Source organism: Anomaloglossus baeobatrachus, chromosome 4 (assembly GCF_048569485.1).
Source record: "Anomaloglossus baeobatrachus isolate aAnoBae1 chromosome 4, aAnoBae1.hap1, whole genome shotgun sequence".
Classification (NCBI taxonomy): Eukaryota; Metazoa; Chordata; class Amphibia; order Anura; family Aromobatidae; genus Anomaloglossus; species Anomaloglossus baeobatrachus.
Genome location: NC_134356.1, coordinates 622,201,731 through 622,219,276, shown reverse-complemented (window position 1 = coordinate 622,219,276; position 17,546 = coordinate 622,201,731). Strand labels below are relative to the sequence as shown.

The 17,546-nt window shown below is 50.6% G+C and overlaps 1 protein-coding gene across 1 annotated transcript in view; it reads right to left on the bottom strand.

Moving 5' to 3' along the window:
* Window positions 1-8,172, bottom strand: part of SFTPB (surfactant protein B) — a 46,235-nt gene extending 38,063 nt beyond the window's left edge. The window contains exons 1-2 of the mRNA XM_075342975.1: window positions 8,107-8,172; window positions 1,833-1,963 (exon numbers count right to left, since the gene is read on the bottom strand). Of these exons, the coding sequence (XP_075199090.1) occupies window positions 1,833-1,963; window positions 8,107-8,155 (180 nt within the window). The 5' untranslated portion in view covers window positions 8,156-8,172. The remainder of the gene's footprint in view (window positions 1-1,832; window positions 1,964-8,106) is intronic.
* Between the last annotated feature and the right edge of the window lie 9,374 nt (window positions 8,173-17,546).

Sequence of the window (17,546 nt, the reverse complement as noted above, 5' to 3'; positions counted from 1 at the left end):
TCTCGCGTGATGAGACGCCGTCACGCCGATGTGCGCATGCGCGGGAGCGGGGACGCGTCACCATAGCTCCCGCGCATGCGCGAGGCACTAGACAGCGGCAACAGCACGGAGAGAGGCAGAGGCAGAGCACAGTCTTTTTGTGCTAACCATCCTCATTCCCTCCCTGTTACGCCGAAGCATGTATCCTCCGATCATGGAATAAACCTGAATACTTCACAGCAATTACCGGTGAGTGCTGTTCCTTTTTTCTTTCTGTGCTTAATGTTACACAGAATATTTGAACGCATATATGCAATCGATTGTTCCAATGACTGTGATCTAGTTTTCACATAAATGCAATCCCTGGTGTGGTCCAGTTTTTATATTTTTATCAATGCTTACAAGTATTGTCACCCTCATCCTGAATAAATATGTATATTTTGCACTTTAAAAACTCGTTTGTTCTCATTGTTTATGTATAACAAAACATGTGTAACTGCAATAATTTCCTGGGAGAAATACTTCCCTTTCTGAAACAATTTCAAGGGTGCCAATACTTAGTATAGCCACGCAAAATATATAACAGAGCACCAATCTTGCACATGCCATTTATAATGCTGGTGTCTTCTTTCATGGCAGAGGAAAATTTGTTGTCTGAACCAGAAAAGCTCCACATACATGGAAAGTGCTGGGGTGGTCTCAAAAAGAAGCAGCATGATATCGGTGGGTTCAGCCGAGAGTCTAATGTATAAGGGATCACAGACAGATGATGTTAAGGATCAAAGGATCTAGCATGTTGGATCCTTTTGTTCTCCATCAGATAAGCCACTGCCAGAGATGTCTGACAGCAGCTTTCTCATAGAGAACTCAGGAGCGCTCAGCATAGACAGTGAGCGTTCCCGTGTATGGGAGAGATGGGCAAAGCTGCCAACCAAAAGATCGGCCAACCACTGTCCAGCCAACAACCATCTAATGTGTATGAGGGGCTTAGGAATGGCTCACCCATTAAAAATAAATCACAAAGTATAGGATATGCTGTATAACTGGAGCAAAAACAGTCACAAGTGATAATAATGCGTCAAATGCAATAATAAGTAATATAAATAATAATCACAAAAATGGATATTAAATAGCACAGCATCAAAAAGGTCCTCTGAATGGGTACAAATATAGGGTTAACATTTATATCAAATGAGGTAGATGAGGGAATAGTCGAACAACAAGTTCATGCGTTTCGCCCCTTATGTTGGTGGCTTCTTCAGGCACCAGAGCTTCGGTGTAAATGTTATCTATGTTTTATCTACTCTTCTAGGTTGCAAATGTTCATAATCCTCTGCTTAGGTCTGAATAATTCAAATGCCATTCCTTTTTCTATGGGGCTCTGCGATTTCTATGTGCACCGCTGGCCACATTGTTGAGCTGGATCTGCTATACAATGGATCTCTACAGTGAGTGACAGACCATATTGTGATATGATGGTGTCCATCGGGGTCGGTCGAGGTGGCTATCACTATTTTTGCACTAGTTTTGACTTCAGGGCAGGGTGATCGGACCTGTCCATGCACTTTTATTACTCAAATCCTATGGGTCATTGCCAGTCTGGTCACTCTCCTACCGACACTGTAGTACTGTATCACCAGCACTAAGCTCCACTGATGTTATCGCGGACAAATTGAATGCACTGTGTCTTTAGCAATCACCTAGAAATGTTCTGTAGACCGGATATGTATCCTTGTCAGATACAAATAATCATATGCAATAAAGATCTCATGCTTTCAACAATCCAAACACAATATCACTGCTGGTGCTGCATGAAATAATTGTCATGGGAATCCATTGATCTCGGCTCTTACCTGATCTTCCTTCCATACGTTCTGATTACAGTGATCCACGGCTCCACAACGCACCGCTGTGGCCAGATCCTGGCACCAGTAGTCTGGACCCTGGGCACATTCCTCCGCCACCAGGACTTTGCCAGACACAGCTGTGGAAAAACAGAGAAGAGACCTTAAAGATCATATTGCACAAAGAGAACCAGATTTATCACTAACACAGTTTGAATTAGGACTGATATTCAAAGCTTGGCTATCCATAATGCAAAGGAAACATAATTTAAAAGGGAGACTGTCACCTGGATTCTCCCTTATGAGCTGCAGCCACCACCTGTGAACCCTATATACAGCATTCCAGAATGCTGTATATAAGAGCCCAGACCGCTCTGCATAACGTAAAAAACACCTTTAGGAAGCAGTCCAGTCCGATGGCTGTCGCTGGTCTCAGTCTGGTGCCTCCTCCATCTTGTGGGGCCGCTGTCCTCCTGCCCAGCACCATGCGCATGACGCGTCTTGCGTTATTCACACAGAGTCCTCCATTGCGCTCCTACACATGTGTGACGCCCTGGGCAAGCCAGGGGTCACAGGTAATGACATCACCACACCCTACACCCCGGTTAGGTACACCTAAGCTAGACCAGAAATCCTTGTTGCCTTCCTCCAGGGGCTGATGTCCACACCAGGGGGTGGGCCAGGCGGTTGGCTCCGCCCACCGAGGAGTTCACAGTCCTGGAGGCGGGAAAACCAGGCAGATGAGTTTAGGAATTGAGTGGTAAAGGAGCAAGTGTGAGGAGGAAAGTGACAGAAGTAGAGCCTGAAGTTGGTCCGGGTGTGTGCCCCGGACTGAGACAGCAAGGTTAGCAGACGGCGGTGACCATCTGCAGTGGAGGCTGATCGGAGGTTGCTGAAAGGACCGTGGACAGGTGGTGGCCCGGCGGTACCGGACCGGTATACAAAGAGAAGCCAGCACCATTGGCAGGGGCCTTTCGGATCCCGGCAAGGCTAGGAGTCGCCGTGAATTTGCCAAATCCGTCAGTGAAGGAGACCTCCGAGTCTCCAAACAACTAAGTCCCGATTGAAGACAACAGTCCAACCGTATGAGAGAGACACCGCCACCGCCAAGGCCCCAGTTTCTCAGGGCCAGCGCCTGCGGGCAAAGAGGGGCTCCTCCGGCCCATATCCAAGTCGGGGAGCGGGTTACCGGTGGGAATCCATCGCTACCAACATTTCACAAGGTGCAGGGAAAGAGACAGTCACCGTTAACTACCGGGGAAAAGCAACAGCAGCCGTCCGTGGGAACCGTCTTTCCAGCCGTGTGTTTTACTGAGAACTGTGTCAACGTCTCAGGCTGAGTGAGTACCACCGTGCCGTACAGCACAGCGCTGCCCCCGCGACCCTGCACCTCACCAGGCCCCGCACTCGGCCTGCCATCCACCCCTACCCCATCAACGGGCCCTGGGACAACCAACCCCCTACCCACGGAGGGGAGAAATAACAACAAAGCTGCTCCCTGTCACCGCTCCCGGGATCCCCATACAGAGCAGCGGTGGTGTCCACACAATCACCACAACCGTGGGTGGCGTCACGGACAATACATCCCCAAAACCAAACCCCTTTTCACTCACGGGCGAGGAGCGCTGCTCGAGTCCCCGGGATCTGGCCCATCGCTCGAGCCACCGAGCAGCGGAGGCCGCAGCAGCAGCGGCAGCCGGACCCGAGCAGTGGGAGAGCGCAGCGTCCCCTCCTCCGCCCGCGACAACTTGGCGTCACGAACAGGATCTTACCGCTCTGCCGTCTGGTAGAGGTGCGCCTTGTTACCGCCGGAGGTGTCCGGCCAGAAAATTTCAGAAGCCGCCATCTTTGGCGCGAAAAGTTCCCGCTCGAGCGTCTCCTCGAGTAGTGGAGGCGCGAAGGCCAAAACCCCGCCCTGATAGAGGAGGGGCCGGAAAGAGGCTAAGGGGGACAAAATGGCGACTGGTCGCATGTAGCCGCGGCTATACAGATAGGGACGCCGGGACCCCACGATCCGCTGACCCCTGCAAAGAATGTCCGCTCCACCTAGCTATGCGGAGGCTACTGAGCCGGTGCCCGGAACAGCGGCATGGCTGAGGGCCCGAACGGCAGGGATCTGCCGACACTACCGGAGCCAGATCTGTAGGCTGATGGAGCAGTGGACCGCGGAGGTGGAAGACGTAGCTGCAGTTGCACGGGTGTATGGAATGGAGGCCATGGTGGAGGAGCTGGTGAGTGACCCACGCCCCTGTGTCCCCGAGGGACCGGCCGTTGCGGCTGAGGGACCCGGTCTACCTTTGGCCCCCATGCCGCCTCCGTCCTCCTTACCCGGGCACTGCGCTGCACCTGGCCCGTCGGGCGTGCACCCCTTTGTGACAGTGGCCGAGAGAGTGACAAGCCTGGAAGCTGCGGCAGCTGGCGGCAACCCGCCTGGCGCAGGGACAGACGATAGTGATTCTGGGCCAGACACCGAGCCCGTTTCGGAAGAGGATGAGGGAGTCGTCGCTCTGCATGGCATGGAGGCCACATACATTCCCTGGAGTGGAAATAACGGGTATCGGGTGGCCCTTCCTCGCCGCGCTTGCTATGCGCTGGAGGGGCTGGTGCCCGTGTTCTTCCACCCAGAGCCGGGTGGGGAGGACGAAAGTGCACAGTAAAGGCAGCGGATACCGTTGCACCGTCCCCGTTGGGACCACCATGTGTTTTAAAAGTTTAGAAAAGTTTTCGAAAAATGAAAATGATTACCGAAGCCTCATCTGATTAACCTGCTGATTGAACCGGCCGTTGCCAGCACCGTTGTCCCCGTGGGGACCGCTTAAAGTTGCGTAAGGGACTCCTTACGGACAAGCCCGTGAACTTGCAGGGCAACCACAAACGTTAGTGGCTTGTAAATAATGTTATTGTTATGGCTTCACCGTTACCGCCTCCGGAGAGGCAGATTGGAGGGAGGGCCCGCAGTGGAGCAGGCTGGGGCCCAGCCACCACAGGAACCGGTGGCTACCCTCTGGGGGTTCCAGGGGCTCCCCATGGACGTGGGTCCCCTGGAAAGGACAGATCCCGCTCGGGTAACTTGGTGCAGGACTGGGGTCAAGGGGTGCTGCCTGTTTCTTAGGGGCAGCATCAGGGCCAGGTTACTTGGGTGGGTGAGAGCGGAAGCCGTAACCGTTAAAACCATTTGCAACGTTTAAGAAAAGTGCCTCCCATTGTGGGATGATGTTCTTCTACTTGTATGTATGTTTTTATCTTTTTCAGAAAAATAAAACCGGTGTTGGACGGGCAGCCCGCGGATGGTCTGCATTTTGCTAAGGGGGAATGTGACGCCCTGGGCAAGCCAGGGGTCACAGGTAATGACATCACCACACCCTACACCCCGGTTAGGTACACCTAAGCTAGACCAGAAATCCTTGTTGCCTTCCTCCAGGGGCTGATGTCCACACCAGGGGGTGGGCGGGTGGTGGCCCGGCGGTACCGGACCGGTATACAAAGAGAAGCCAGCACCATTGGCAGCGGCCTTTCGGATCCCGGCAAGTCTAGGAGTCGCCGTAAATTTGCCAAATCCGTCAGTGAAGGGGACCTCCGGGTCTCCAAGCAACTAAGTCCCGATTGAAGGCAACAGTCCAACCGTATGAGGGAGACACCGCCACCGCCAAGGCACCAGTTTCTCAGGGCCAGCGCCTGCGGGCAAAGAGGGGCTCCTCCGGCCCATATCCAAGTCGGGGAGCGGGTTACCGGTGGGAATCCATCGCTACCAACATTTCACAAGGTGCAGGGAAAGAGACAGTCACCGTTAACTACCGGGGAAAAGCAACAGCAGCCGTCCGTGGGAACCGTCTTTCCAGCCGTGTGTTTTACCGAGAACTGTGTCAACGTCTCAGGCTGAGTGAGTACCACCGTGCCGTACGGCACAGCGCTGCCCCCGCGACCCTGCACCTCACCAGGCCCCGCACCCGGCCTGCCATCCACCCCTACCCCATCACCGGGCCCCGGGACAACCAACCCCCTACCCACGGAGGGGAGAAATAACAACAAATCTGCTCCCTGTCACCGCTCCCGGGATCCCCATACAGAGCAGCGGTGGTGTCCACACAATCACCACAACCGTGGGTGGCGTCACGGACAATACATCCCCAAAACCAAACCCCTTTTCACTCACGGGCGAGGAGCGCCGCTCGAGTCCCCGGGATCCGGCCCATCGCTCGAGCCACCGAGCAGCGGAGGCCGCAGCAGCAGCGGCAGCCGGACCCGAGCAGTGGGAGAGCGCAGCGTCCCCTCCTCCGCCTGCGACACATGCACAATTTGATCTGCCCGGCTAAGGGCAAAGCAAAGTTCTGTAATGCGCAGGAAAGTACTGTAATGCACAGGCGTGAGGAAATGTCAAAGACCACCCGCACATGTGCACTACAGTACTTCTCCCACTTAAAAAGATGAGATTTGCCTGTAATTGACATCATAGGTAGACCACAGCTATGAGAGATAAAATGAGAAAACAAATCCAGAAAATTACCTTGTTTGATTTGGCAATATTTTTTTGCAAATTATGGTGTAAAATAAGTATTTAGTCATCTAAAACCATACAAGATTTGTGGCTCTCACAGACCTGCAACTTCTTTAAGAGGCTCCTCTGTCCTCCACTCATTACCTGTAGTAATGGCACCTGTTAGAACTTGTTATCAGTATAAAAGACACCTATCCACAACCTCAAACAGTCACACTCCAAACTCCACTATGGTGAAGACCAAAGAGCTGTCGAAGGACACCAGGAACAAAATTGTAGCCTTGCACCAGGCTGGGAAGACTGAATCTGCAATAGGCAAGCAGCTTGGTGTGATGAAATCAACTGTGGGAGCAATAATAAGAAAATGGAAGACATACAAGACCACTGATAATCTCCCTCGATCTGCGGCTCCACACAAGATGTCACCCCGTGAGGTCAAAATGATCACAGGAGCGGTGAGCAAAAATCCCAGAACCACCTAGTGAATGACCTGCATAGAGCTGGGACCACCGTAACAAAGGCTACCATCAGTAACGCACTACGCCGCCAGGGACTCAGATCCTGCAGTGCCAGACGTGTTCCTCTGCTTAAGCCAATACATGTCCGGGCCCATCTGAAGTTTGCTAGAGAACATTTGGATTATCAGAAGAGTATTGGAAAAATGACATATGGTCTGATGAAACCAAAGTAAAACTGTTTGGTAGATACATAACTCGCTGTGTTTGGAGGAGACAGAATGTTGAGTTGTATCCCAAGAACACCATACATACTGTGAACCATGGGGGTAGCAATATGATGCTTTAAGGCGGTTTCTCTGCAAAGGGACCAGGACGACTGATCCATGTACATGGAGGAATTTATGGGGCCATGTATCGTGAGATTTTGAGTGCAAACCTCCTTCCACAGCAAGGGCATTAAAGATGAAACATGGTTGGGTCTTTTAGCATGATAATGATCCCAAGCACACCGCCAGGGTAAGGAAGGAGTGGCTTCGTAAGAAGCATATGAAGGTCCTGGAGTGGCCTAGCCAGTCTCCAGATCTCAACCCCATTGAAAACCTTTGGAGGGAGTTGAAAGTCCGTGTTGCCCAGCAACAGGCCCAAAACATCACTGCTCTAGAGGATATCTGCATGGAGGAATGGGCCAACATACCACCAACAGTGTGTGCCAACCTTGTGAAGACTTACAGAAAACGTTTGACCTCTGTCATTGCCAACAAAGAATATATAACAAAATATTGAGATAAACTTTTGTTATTGACCAAATACTTTTTCAATACCAAAAATTGTCCATTAAGTCAAGAGATTTACCCCAAACTGGGACTTGCTAGAACAAGTTTACAAGATGTGCAAGATCTTCCCATGCAGTGATGTGTCTAATGGCATGGTAAGTAGTGTCCAAGACAAGACAAAAAAAAAAGACAGAAGAGACAAGAGAGATCAAACTAAGCCAGACTTTAACCTTGAAGCAAATACAAGGAGCAGAACGAAGATGCTCTATGTTGGACATCCATTGAGAACAGCTAGATCATGTTTAAAACACCTGAAGGAAAAAGAGATGATCCACAAGAAAGCATAGACCTCCTGGAAAATCTGAATGTTACATAGAGGAGACTGAAATCCACAGAGAAGACCGCACATGAGGAGAATCACAAAGTGTTTGGTTGAAAAGGATTCCAATATTGATTGACAGTAGATGAGTCTCTGCATGGACACAATTCTCACAAATCAAATCTACGGTATTATCACAGCAACTACCAACTCCATCTACTACAGATAAACCACTCACCTGCGATCACACACAGGAGACATACCAGGCTCAGGCGAGGTCCGTCCATGATTACTGAAATGGGCAGCGTCCCTTATCTGCTGATCCTATATACCTGCACAGGAGGGGTGAGAGTAGGAAATGGCCCTCCCAGAAAAGACGTACCACTCCTACTGGTCTTAAAGATTAAGGCTACCTATCTATCTATCTATCTATCCCTCTATCTATCTATCCCTCTATCTATCTATCCCTCTATCTATCTATCCCTCTATCTATCTATCCCTCTATCTATCCCTCTATCTATCCCTCTATCTATCTATCTATCTATCCCTCTATCTATCTATCCCTCTATCTATCTATCCCTCTATCTATCTATCTATCTATCTATCTATCTATCCCTCTATCTATCTATCTATCTATCTATCTATCTATCTATCCCTCTATCTATCTATCTATCTATCCCTCTATCTATCTATCTATCCCTCTATCTATCTATCTATCTATCTATCTATCTATCCCTCTATCTATCTATCCCTCTATCTATCTATCTATCTATCCATCTATCTCTCTATCTATCTATCTATCCCTCTATCTATCTATCTATCTATCTATCTATCTATCTATCCATCTATCTATCCCTCTATCTATCTATCTATCTCTCTATCTATCTATCCCTCTATCTATCTATCCCTCTATCTATCTATCTATCTATCCATCCATCTATCTATCCCTCTATCTATCTATCTATCCCTCTATCTATCTATCTATCTATCCCTCTATCTATCTATCTATCCCTCTATCTATCTATCCCTCTATCTATCTATCTATCTATCCATCTATCCCTCTATCTATCTATCTATCTATCTATCCCTCTATCTATCTATCTACTGTATCTATCCAACTATCTACGTATCTATTGTATAATGTATCTCTGTTCTATCTATCATCTATCTATCGCTTCATCTATCTATATATCTATTATCTATCTATTATCTATCGATCCATCCATCTGTCTTTCTGTCTATCAAATTGTGCAGTGTTTGATTATTTTTATTTAAGGGCTATTCTTATTAAAGGGAACCTGTCACCAGATTTGTCCCCTTTAATCAGCGGCCACCACCGGTGAGCCATTATATATAGCATTCCAGAATCCTGTATATAAGAGCCCGGGCCTCTCTATATAACCTAAAAATTACTTTTATAATACTCACCTAAAGGGCGGTCCGGTCCAATGGGTGTCTCTGCTCTCCGGTCTGGCGCCTCCTCTCTGCTGCGATCTCCATCCTCTTTCTACCAAGCCCAGTATGGATAACGTGTCTACGTCATCTACACAGGCTGACATTGAGGTCCTGCGCAGGTGCACTTTGATCTGCCCTGCTGAAAGGTTAAAGACCGCCCGTGCATGTGTAGCACCCAGGGGACAGGGATGTCAGGCACGGGGGTCTCGTACCTATTACTCGTCGCCAGGACGGTGATGTCAGGTCTGGATGTCACGGGTGGCCTGGCCCGGTTTCGTGCCCCGAGTTGTCCACAATAAAAGGGGGTAGATAAGAGGTGGATGGATGAGTGTCGTGACGCCATCTGTGGTACGCGGCCAGGGATTAGCCGCCACTTCTGTCGCTGTCCTCCGGGGCGGATGGTAGTAGAAGCAAGGATGGTTTCGCTCCCCACAGGTGAAGCGTACCCCGGGGAGGATGATGAGGGCAGTAGTCCACGGGAGCGCCGAAACATGGGGCGCCGGCAAAGACAGGGACGACACGGGGGGCTGTGGTTACACCGGACCTCAATGCTGGCTAGTGCGGATGGCGTAGACGCGTCATGCACATGGGCCTCAGAAGAAGGATCGCCGCAGTGAGGAGGCGCCGGACCGTAGAGCAGCAACACCTATCAGACTGGTCCTCCTCCCTAGGTGAGTATTATAAAGGTATTTTTTACATTGTACACAGCAGCCTTGGCTCTTATATACAGTATTCTGGAATGCTGTATATAAGAGCTCACTGGTGGTGGCTGCAGCTTATAGGGGACAAATCTGTTGACAGGTTCCCTTTAAGCATCAGATTTTCTTTAACACTACTTGACGAGGTCCAGACAAGTGAAGGCAGGGGGCCCTATTGTTAATTTGGGTGAGTGCAGTGCTGGAGCAACAATTAAAAATCATTCATTTTCCCCAGCTTATAAGGCACCAGCATATTCGGCAGCGCTGTACAGATTTTGTCATCAGTCTCAGAATCAATTCTCCTTATGTCAGACATCTTAGGGCAAATTTCATAGAAGGCAAATCATGCTGCCAGTGTGACGAGACATACTCCAGACATCTCATAACCCAGTGTTCCCTGCAGAGAGCGACATCTCCACACGAATGTGTCTGAGGAAAGTAATGGCCCCCCCCATACACAGTAAAACAAAGTAGGCTGAGCCCATCAATGTCTGGAAGACTGTTTGACAATTTTATTAGTGTGGGAACCTTCCAATTCTCCTAATCTTTTCTATACCCAATCCATTTATTCTCATAGAATATACATAAATAAATAATAATAATACTAATAATAATTAATAAAATACTCCGTAATCACTAAAAGTAACCGGCAGCAGCTTACGCCACTCTCCCCATTGAAAACGTAAAGTGGTTGTCCACTACTTGGACCACTCCTTCTCCATCCCTATGTTTCCTCCCCACAAAATAACACCTATACTCACCTATGGTGCCAGTGCTGTTCCAGCGGTGTTGACATAGCCTCTCCCGGGGATTGCGTGACATAGTAATGACATGCTATCTCTGTGGCCAATTAGTGCTGGCTTCACTCTCCTCTCCTAGGGATGCAATCAAGCTTCCAGAGGAAGTGAGAGGGCAGCCGCAATGCTCACTTCCTCCGGATGTCTTGATTTGTCTTCAAAGAAAGGAGAGTAAAGTCAGCGCTGATTGGCCGCAGGGACCGCGTGACATTACAATTGTGAGTATAGGTGTTGTTATTTTAGGGGGAAACAGGGATGAAGATGGGCTTGTCTAGGTTGTGGACAACCCCTTTAAGACTTTTATAGTAACACCTGGCAAAATTGAATTCTAGCTAGCCGTCAGCTGACGCATTTCACATTTTCCAGCACCTCTTTGCTGTATCCACTTTGGCGTTTCACACAATTACATAAACCCCTGTTATTAGCACACAACACTAGGAGACGTCCTGCACCATTATCTCAAGCACTCTCAGATTTAGAAATAAGTCCTCTAATGAAGTGTCTGGCAAACATCTCACGCCAGCCCTTCCTGCATTACTGGTGGGTTAACCCTTAATACCTTGCAAGACATGGGACACATTACTATGGACATACAGTATATATTACAAAAGTGAGTACACCCCTCACATTTTTGTAAATATTTTATTATATCTTTTCATGGGACAACACTGAAGATCTGACACTGATACAATGGACATTAGTCAGTGTGCAGCTTGTATAACAGGGTAAATTTGGTGTATACTCTAAATAACTCAACACACAGCCATTAATGTCTAACCTATTGGTAACAAAAGTGAGTACATCCCTAAGTGAAAATGGCCAAATTGTGTCAATACGTAGTGTGGCCACCATTATTTTCAAGCACTGCCTTTGTCGCGGGCGGGGAGGGAGCCGTCGCTGCTGCGCTCTCGCTGGCGCTCGGGCCCGGCGCTGCTGCTGCTCGGTGACTCGAGCGGTGGGCCGGATCCGGGGACTCGAGTGGCGCTCCTCGCCCGTGAGTGAAAGGGGTGGTTTGGTTTGGGGATTTGGTCCGTGACGCCACCCACGGTTTGTGGTGAAGGTGGGCACCACCGCTGCTGGTGACGGGGATCCCGGGAGCGTTGTTAGGGAGCAGCTGAGATGTTTTCCCCCTCCGTGGGTAGGGGGGTTGGTGGTCCCGGGGCCCGGTTGGGGTGACAGGGAAGCAGGGCTGGCAAGGTGCAGGGTCGCTTGGACTGCGCAGCGCGGTGCCAGTCGGCACGGTAGTACTCACTCAGCCACAAATGGATGCATAGTCTCTGGTTAAACAAACGGCTGGATGGACGGGTCCCGCAGCCGGCTGCTGTGGCTTCTCCTGGACGGTTGGTGGTGGCTGCCTTTCCCTGCACCTTTTGTGTGTGTTCGGTCCCGATGGCTTCCCACCAGTAACCGGCTCCCCAGCTTGGATATGTGCCGGAGGAGCCCTTTTGCCCGCAGGCTTTGGCGGTAGCGGTATTTCCCTTGTGCTGTTTGGACGGTTGCCTTCAATCAGGTCTTGGCTGTTTGGAAACCCCTGGGGTTCCGGTCACTAACGGATTTGACCTGTTTAACGGCGACTCCAAGCCTGGTCGGGGTCCGCAGGCCCTGCCGGTTTGTGCTGGCTTCACTTCGCTCCCCGATTCGGTACCGGCGGGCCACCGCCCGTCCCCGGTCCTACGGTTCCGCGTTGATCTGCCTCTCCTGCAGACGGCCACCACCGTCTGCCAACCTTGCTTTCAGTGCTTGGGTCACACACCCAGACACCAGCAGTAGCTCTGCACACTTCAACTCCCTGACTCTATCTGACTACTGCTTCCTGCCTCCAGGACTGTGAACTCCTCAGTGGGTGGGGCCAACCGCCTGGCTCCACCCCACCTGGTGTGGACACCAGCCCCTGGAGGGAGGCAACAAGGATTTTGTGTCTGACTGATGTGCCTATCTCGGGGTGGGGGTGTTGTGCTGTAGTACCTGTGACGACCTGGCTAGTCCAGGGCGCCACACCTTAACTCTGTTGGGCATGTATGATTATTAATAAGGTGTTATAAGTGTTATAGGTATGTAGGTGAAAGGTTAAATCTGCCCGGCAACAGACAGTTGGGATTAGCCTATAAGGGAGAAGCTACTGCTAAGGGAGAGAAAGGGTTTCTGTGGTAACGTCAGTTAGGGCCCAGCCTATGACAGGATCAGACCTCAGGTCTGAGGAGCAGCAAAGCCGCATGACATGGGTGTCCTGAAGAGAGGGGGCCCGTTACATAGGATAATGTGACCAAGGAAAAGAAGGAACAACTAAGAGAGCAAACTGTTATATTACAATATCAGAATCCCATATCACCTATCTGGGAATAAAAATTGGTAATACCCCATCGTCCCTTTATCATTTGAACTACCCCCCCTCTGCTAACTCGCACAATTGAACATCTTAATCACTGGAAAGATTTGCCCATAAATATCATAGGGAGGATCCATCTTATTAATATGATATGTGTCTCATGTTTATTATACCATCTTCAAATCTTCCCTCCTTTTAAGGCCCCCTTCACACGTCAGTGAAAAACATTGACGTGTAAAACACGCACATGTCCCTCCGTGTTCCGTGATTCACGGCACACGTGGGTTGTCCATGTGCAATCCGTGATCCGTGATTGCAAATGGACATTACTCACCTGCCTTCGCTCCTGCTGTCCATGGTGCTGAACTCCTCGGCTATGCAGCGTCCGCCCACCGCTCTCTGCAGCTACTTCCGGGTCAGCTGTTCCTGCTTTCATGAATATTCATGAGCCGGGCAGGAGCTGCACAGAACGGAGGCTGCACAGCGCGTCGCTGGAAAGGTGAGTTGAAAATGTTTATTATTTAATATGTCAGTGTTTTTCTGGCTTGTGTTTCACGGATCACACGCGGATCACACCACTGCGTGGTCCGTGGGTCATCAGTGATGCCAGAAAAAAACGGACTTGTCTCCGTGCAGAATCACGGACACGCGTGTACGCTGCACGGAGACACGTTCAGTGAAAAATCACTGATGTGTGCACAGACCCATTGATTATAATGGGTCTGCGTATGTCAGTGATTCTGGTACGTAAAAAAAAAGCACAAACGTATCAGAATCACTGACGTGTGAAGGGGGCCTTAGGCCCGTTTCACACGTCAGTGAAAAACACAGACGTTCTTCACTGACGTGTAAAACACGCACATGTCTCTCCGTGTGCCGTGATTTACGGCACACGTGGGTTGTCTAAGTGCAATCCGGGCTCCGTTCTCCGTGGTCCGTGATTGCACATAGAGATTAACTCACCTGTGCCCGCTCCCGCTCTCCTTGGTGCTGAACGCTCCCACGGTGCAGCATCCGGCCGACGCTGACCCCCGTAGCAGCTGCTTCTGGGTCGGCTGTGTCGTGCATTCATGAATATGTAATAACCAGCAGGTGACGGGATACGCAAGGACTGCACGGAACCACGGAGATTAACCAATGCAAATTTAATAACGTATTGCACAACACAAGTGGGGGAAAAGCGCGGGAAAGGAGGGGGAGAGAAGCGGGAAGGTGCACAGCAGTAAATATAATGTAATATACATACAACTACTTTGACTAGTTTGTCAAGGGTGCGAAGCCTCAGATTGTACTCCAAAAGCAATACACAAAAATCCTTATTAAGCAAAAACGCAGAGTCCTTGTTACTTTACTCGTATAACACAGTGCAGAGTCTTTTCCTATCTGTCCCTAACTAAAAGTAGTGTGCACACTTAACTGCCAGTTTTAGCGTGGGATACCTCGTCACTGTTGGGGCCCGTATTCCGCCGGCAGACACCTCTAAAGTTCAGTCTTTGTCCCGGATCTGTAACTTGCCCGTGCTGTCTGGCTCCTCGCTCCACATCCAGCCTCTTTGGATCTGTAGCTTGCCCGTGCTGTCTGGCTCCTCGCTCCACATACAGCCTCTTTGGATCTGTAACTTGCCCATGCTGTCTGGCTCCTCGCTCCACATCCAGCCTCTTTGGATCTGTAACTTACCCGTGCTGTCTAGCTCTTCGCTCCACATCCAGCCTCTTTGGATCTGTAACTTACCCGTGCTGTCTAGCTCTTCGCTCCACATCCAGCCTCTTTGGATCTGTGTCTTGTGGAGACGCCACACAACACTCTCAGGTACTTGGACCTCGTTAAGCAGGGCAGACTGCGGTCTTCTATTTTTCAGCACAGCCGAGCACCACAGCCACACGTAGACACGCTCCTCCTCCTCCTTTCGTCACACCCTGCTCCAGGACTGTACCAAGTTAGTCGGAGCAGAAGGGGCTTTGTGCCCGCTGTTCTCGGTTTTGACAGCAGGTGGCAGCATAGCACAAAGAAAAGTCCACAAACAGTCTTCTAACCTATATATGTAAATGTTAACAGGTCTTACAAATATGCACGACAGTAATGAGGCGGCTCAGAAGCAGCAGGCAGAACAGGCTGCAGAGAGCGCGGCTGAAGCCGGGTGAGTAAAAATGATTTTTATTTTATATGCACGTTTTTTTCTGGCACGTGTTTCATGGATCACACCACTGCGTGGTCCGTGGGACATCAGTGATGCCAGAAAAAAATGGACATGTCTCCATGCGGCAATCACGGACACACGGGTACGCCGCACGGAGACACGTTCACTGAAAAATCACTCGTGTGTGCAGACCCATTGATTATAATGGGTCTGCGTATGTCAGTGATTCTGGTACGTAGAAAAAAAAAGCACAAACGTATCAGAATCACTGACGTGTGAAACAGGCCTAAGACTTATAGACATTAACAGTCTGAATACGGCTTTTACGCAATTCATATGGAGGAGTCGGTGGTCACGAATTAATCTTAAAAAGCTGATGGTCACAAAAATTGAAGGGGGTATGAACTTCCTAAATATTAGGGGCTATAATTTAGCTAGTCTTTCTAGGCATCTGTTTGATTGGATGCATAACTCAAGTCGTCACTCTGTAATCCTGTTAGAAAAAGGCTTTGCCTCACCGTGGAATTAAAAGCCCATACTTCATTGTACCCAATCTAAGCCCCTTCAGTTAAGACGCTTCTCTCTATTTAAAGATACTATTGCATCCTGGAGGATATTCAAGAAAAAATATAAATTGCCTTTTAGAATTTCAAAGTATCTGCCAATATGGAACAACCCTGAGTTGAGACAAGGTAATGAGAATATGTGGCGCCCTGGACAAGCCAGGGGCCACAGAGAACAACACCAACACACCCCATACTCCCAGCAGGCACACCGAAGTCAGACACAAAAACACTTGTTGCCTTCCTCCAGGGGCTGATGTTCACACCAGGGGGTGGGTCAGGCGGTTGGGCCAGCCCACCGAGGAGTTCACAGTCCTGGAGGCGGGAAAACCAGGCAGATCAGTTTGAGGAGTGGAGAGACCAGTTTTGGTAGTGAAAGTGGAAGGAGGGAAAGTAGTGAGAGAGGAGAAAAGTGACAGCTAAGCAGCCTGAAGTTGGTCCGGGTGTGTGGCCCGGACAGATCAGCAAGGTTGGCAGACGGTGGTGACCGTCTGCAGGAGTGGCCAATTGGAGTCTACCGTAAGGACCGTGGACTGGCAGTGGCCCGGTGGTACCGGACCGGTACGCGAAGAGAAGCCAGCACCATCTGGCAGGGGCTTACGGACCCCGGCAAGGCTTGGAGTCGCCGTGAATTTGCCAAATTCGTTAGTGAAGGTAACCTCCTGGGTTCCCAACAGCCAAGTCCCGACAGAAGGCAACAGTCCAACCAAGTGAGGGAGACACCGCCACCGCCAAGGCAACCGTTTCTCAGGGCCAGCGCCTGCGGGCAAAAGGGGCTCCTCCGGCCCATATCCAAGCCAGGGAGCGGGTTACCGGTGGGAACCCATTGGAACCATCTACCGTATCTAGGTGCAGGGAAAGGCATTCACCATCAACCTGCCGGGAGAAAACAACTCCGCAGCCGTCTGTGGGACCCGTCCATCCAGCCGTGCGTTTTACCGAGAACTGTGTCCTCATCATTGGCTGAGTGAGTACCACCGTGCCGTGCGGCACAGCGCTGCCCCTGCAACCCTGCACCTCACCAGGCCCTGTAACCCGCCTGCCATTCATCCCTACCCCATCACCGGGCCCCGGGACAACCAACCCCCTACCCACGGAGGGGAGAACTAACAACAAAGCTGCTCCCTGTCACCGCTCCCGGGATCCCCGTCTAGAGCAGCGGTGGTGTCACCAATATCACCACAACCGTGGGTGGCGTCACGGACAATAACTAAATCCACCACAATCAATCAAAATCATCCCCTTTTCACTCACGGGCGAGGAGCGCCGCTCGAGTCCCCGGGATCCGGCCCACCGCTCGAGCCACCACCGAGCAGCAGCAGCCGCAGCAGCGGCAGCCGGACCCGAGCAGTGGGAGAGCGCAGCGTCCCCTCCTCCGCCCGCGACAACTTGGCGACACGAACAGGATCCTACCGTTCTACTGACTGGTGGAAGTGCGCCTTGTGTGACCGCCGGAGGTGTCCGGCCGGAAAATTTGAGAAGCCGCCATCTTGGAAAGATTCCCGCTCGAGCGTCTCCTCGAGTAGTGGAGGCGCGAAGGCCAAAATCCCGCCCAGTAAAGGAGGAGCCGGAAAGAGGCTAAGGGGGACCGATGGCGTCTGGGCGCATGTAGCCCGTGGCTATAGAAGCAGGGACGCCAGGACCCTGCGGCCATTGACTGGTTCCTGGAAGAGGCCACTGCTAAAGATGCTGAGTCCGACCG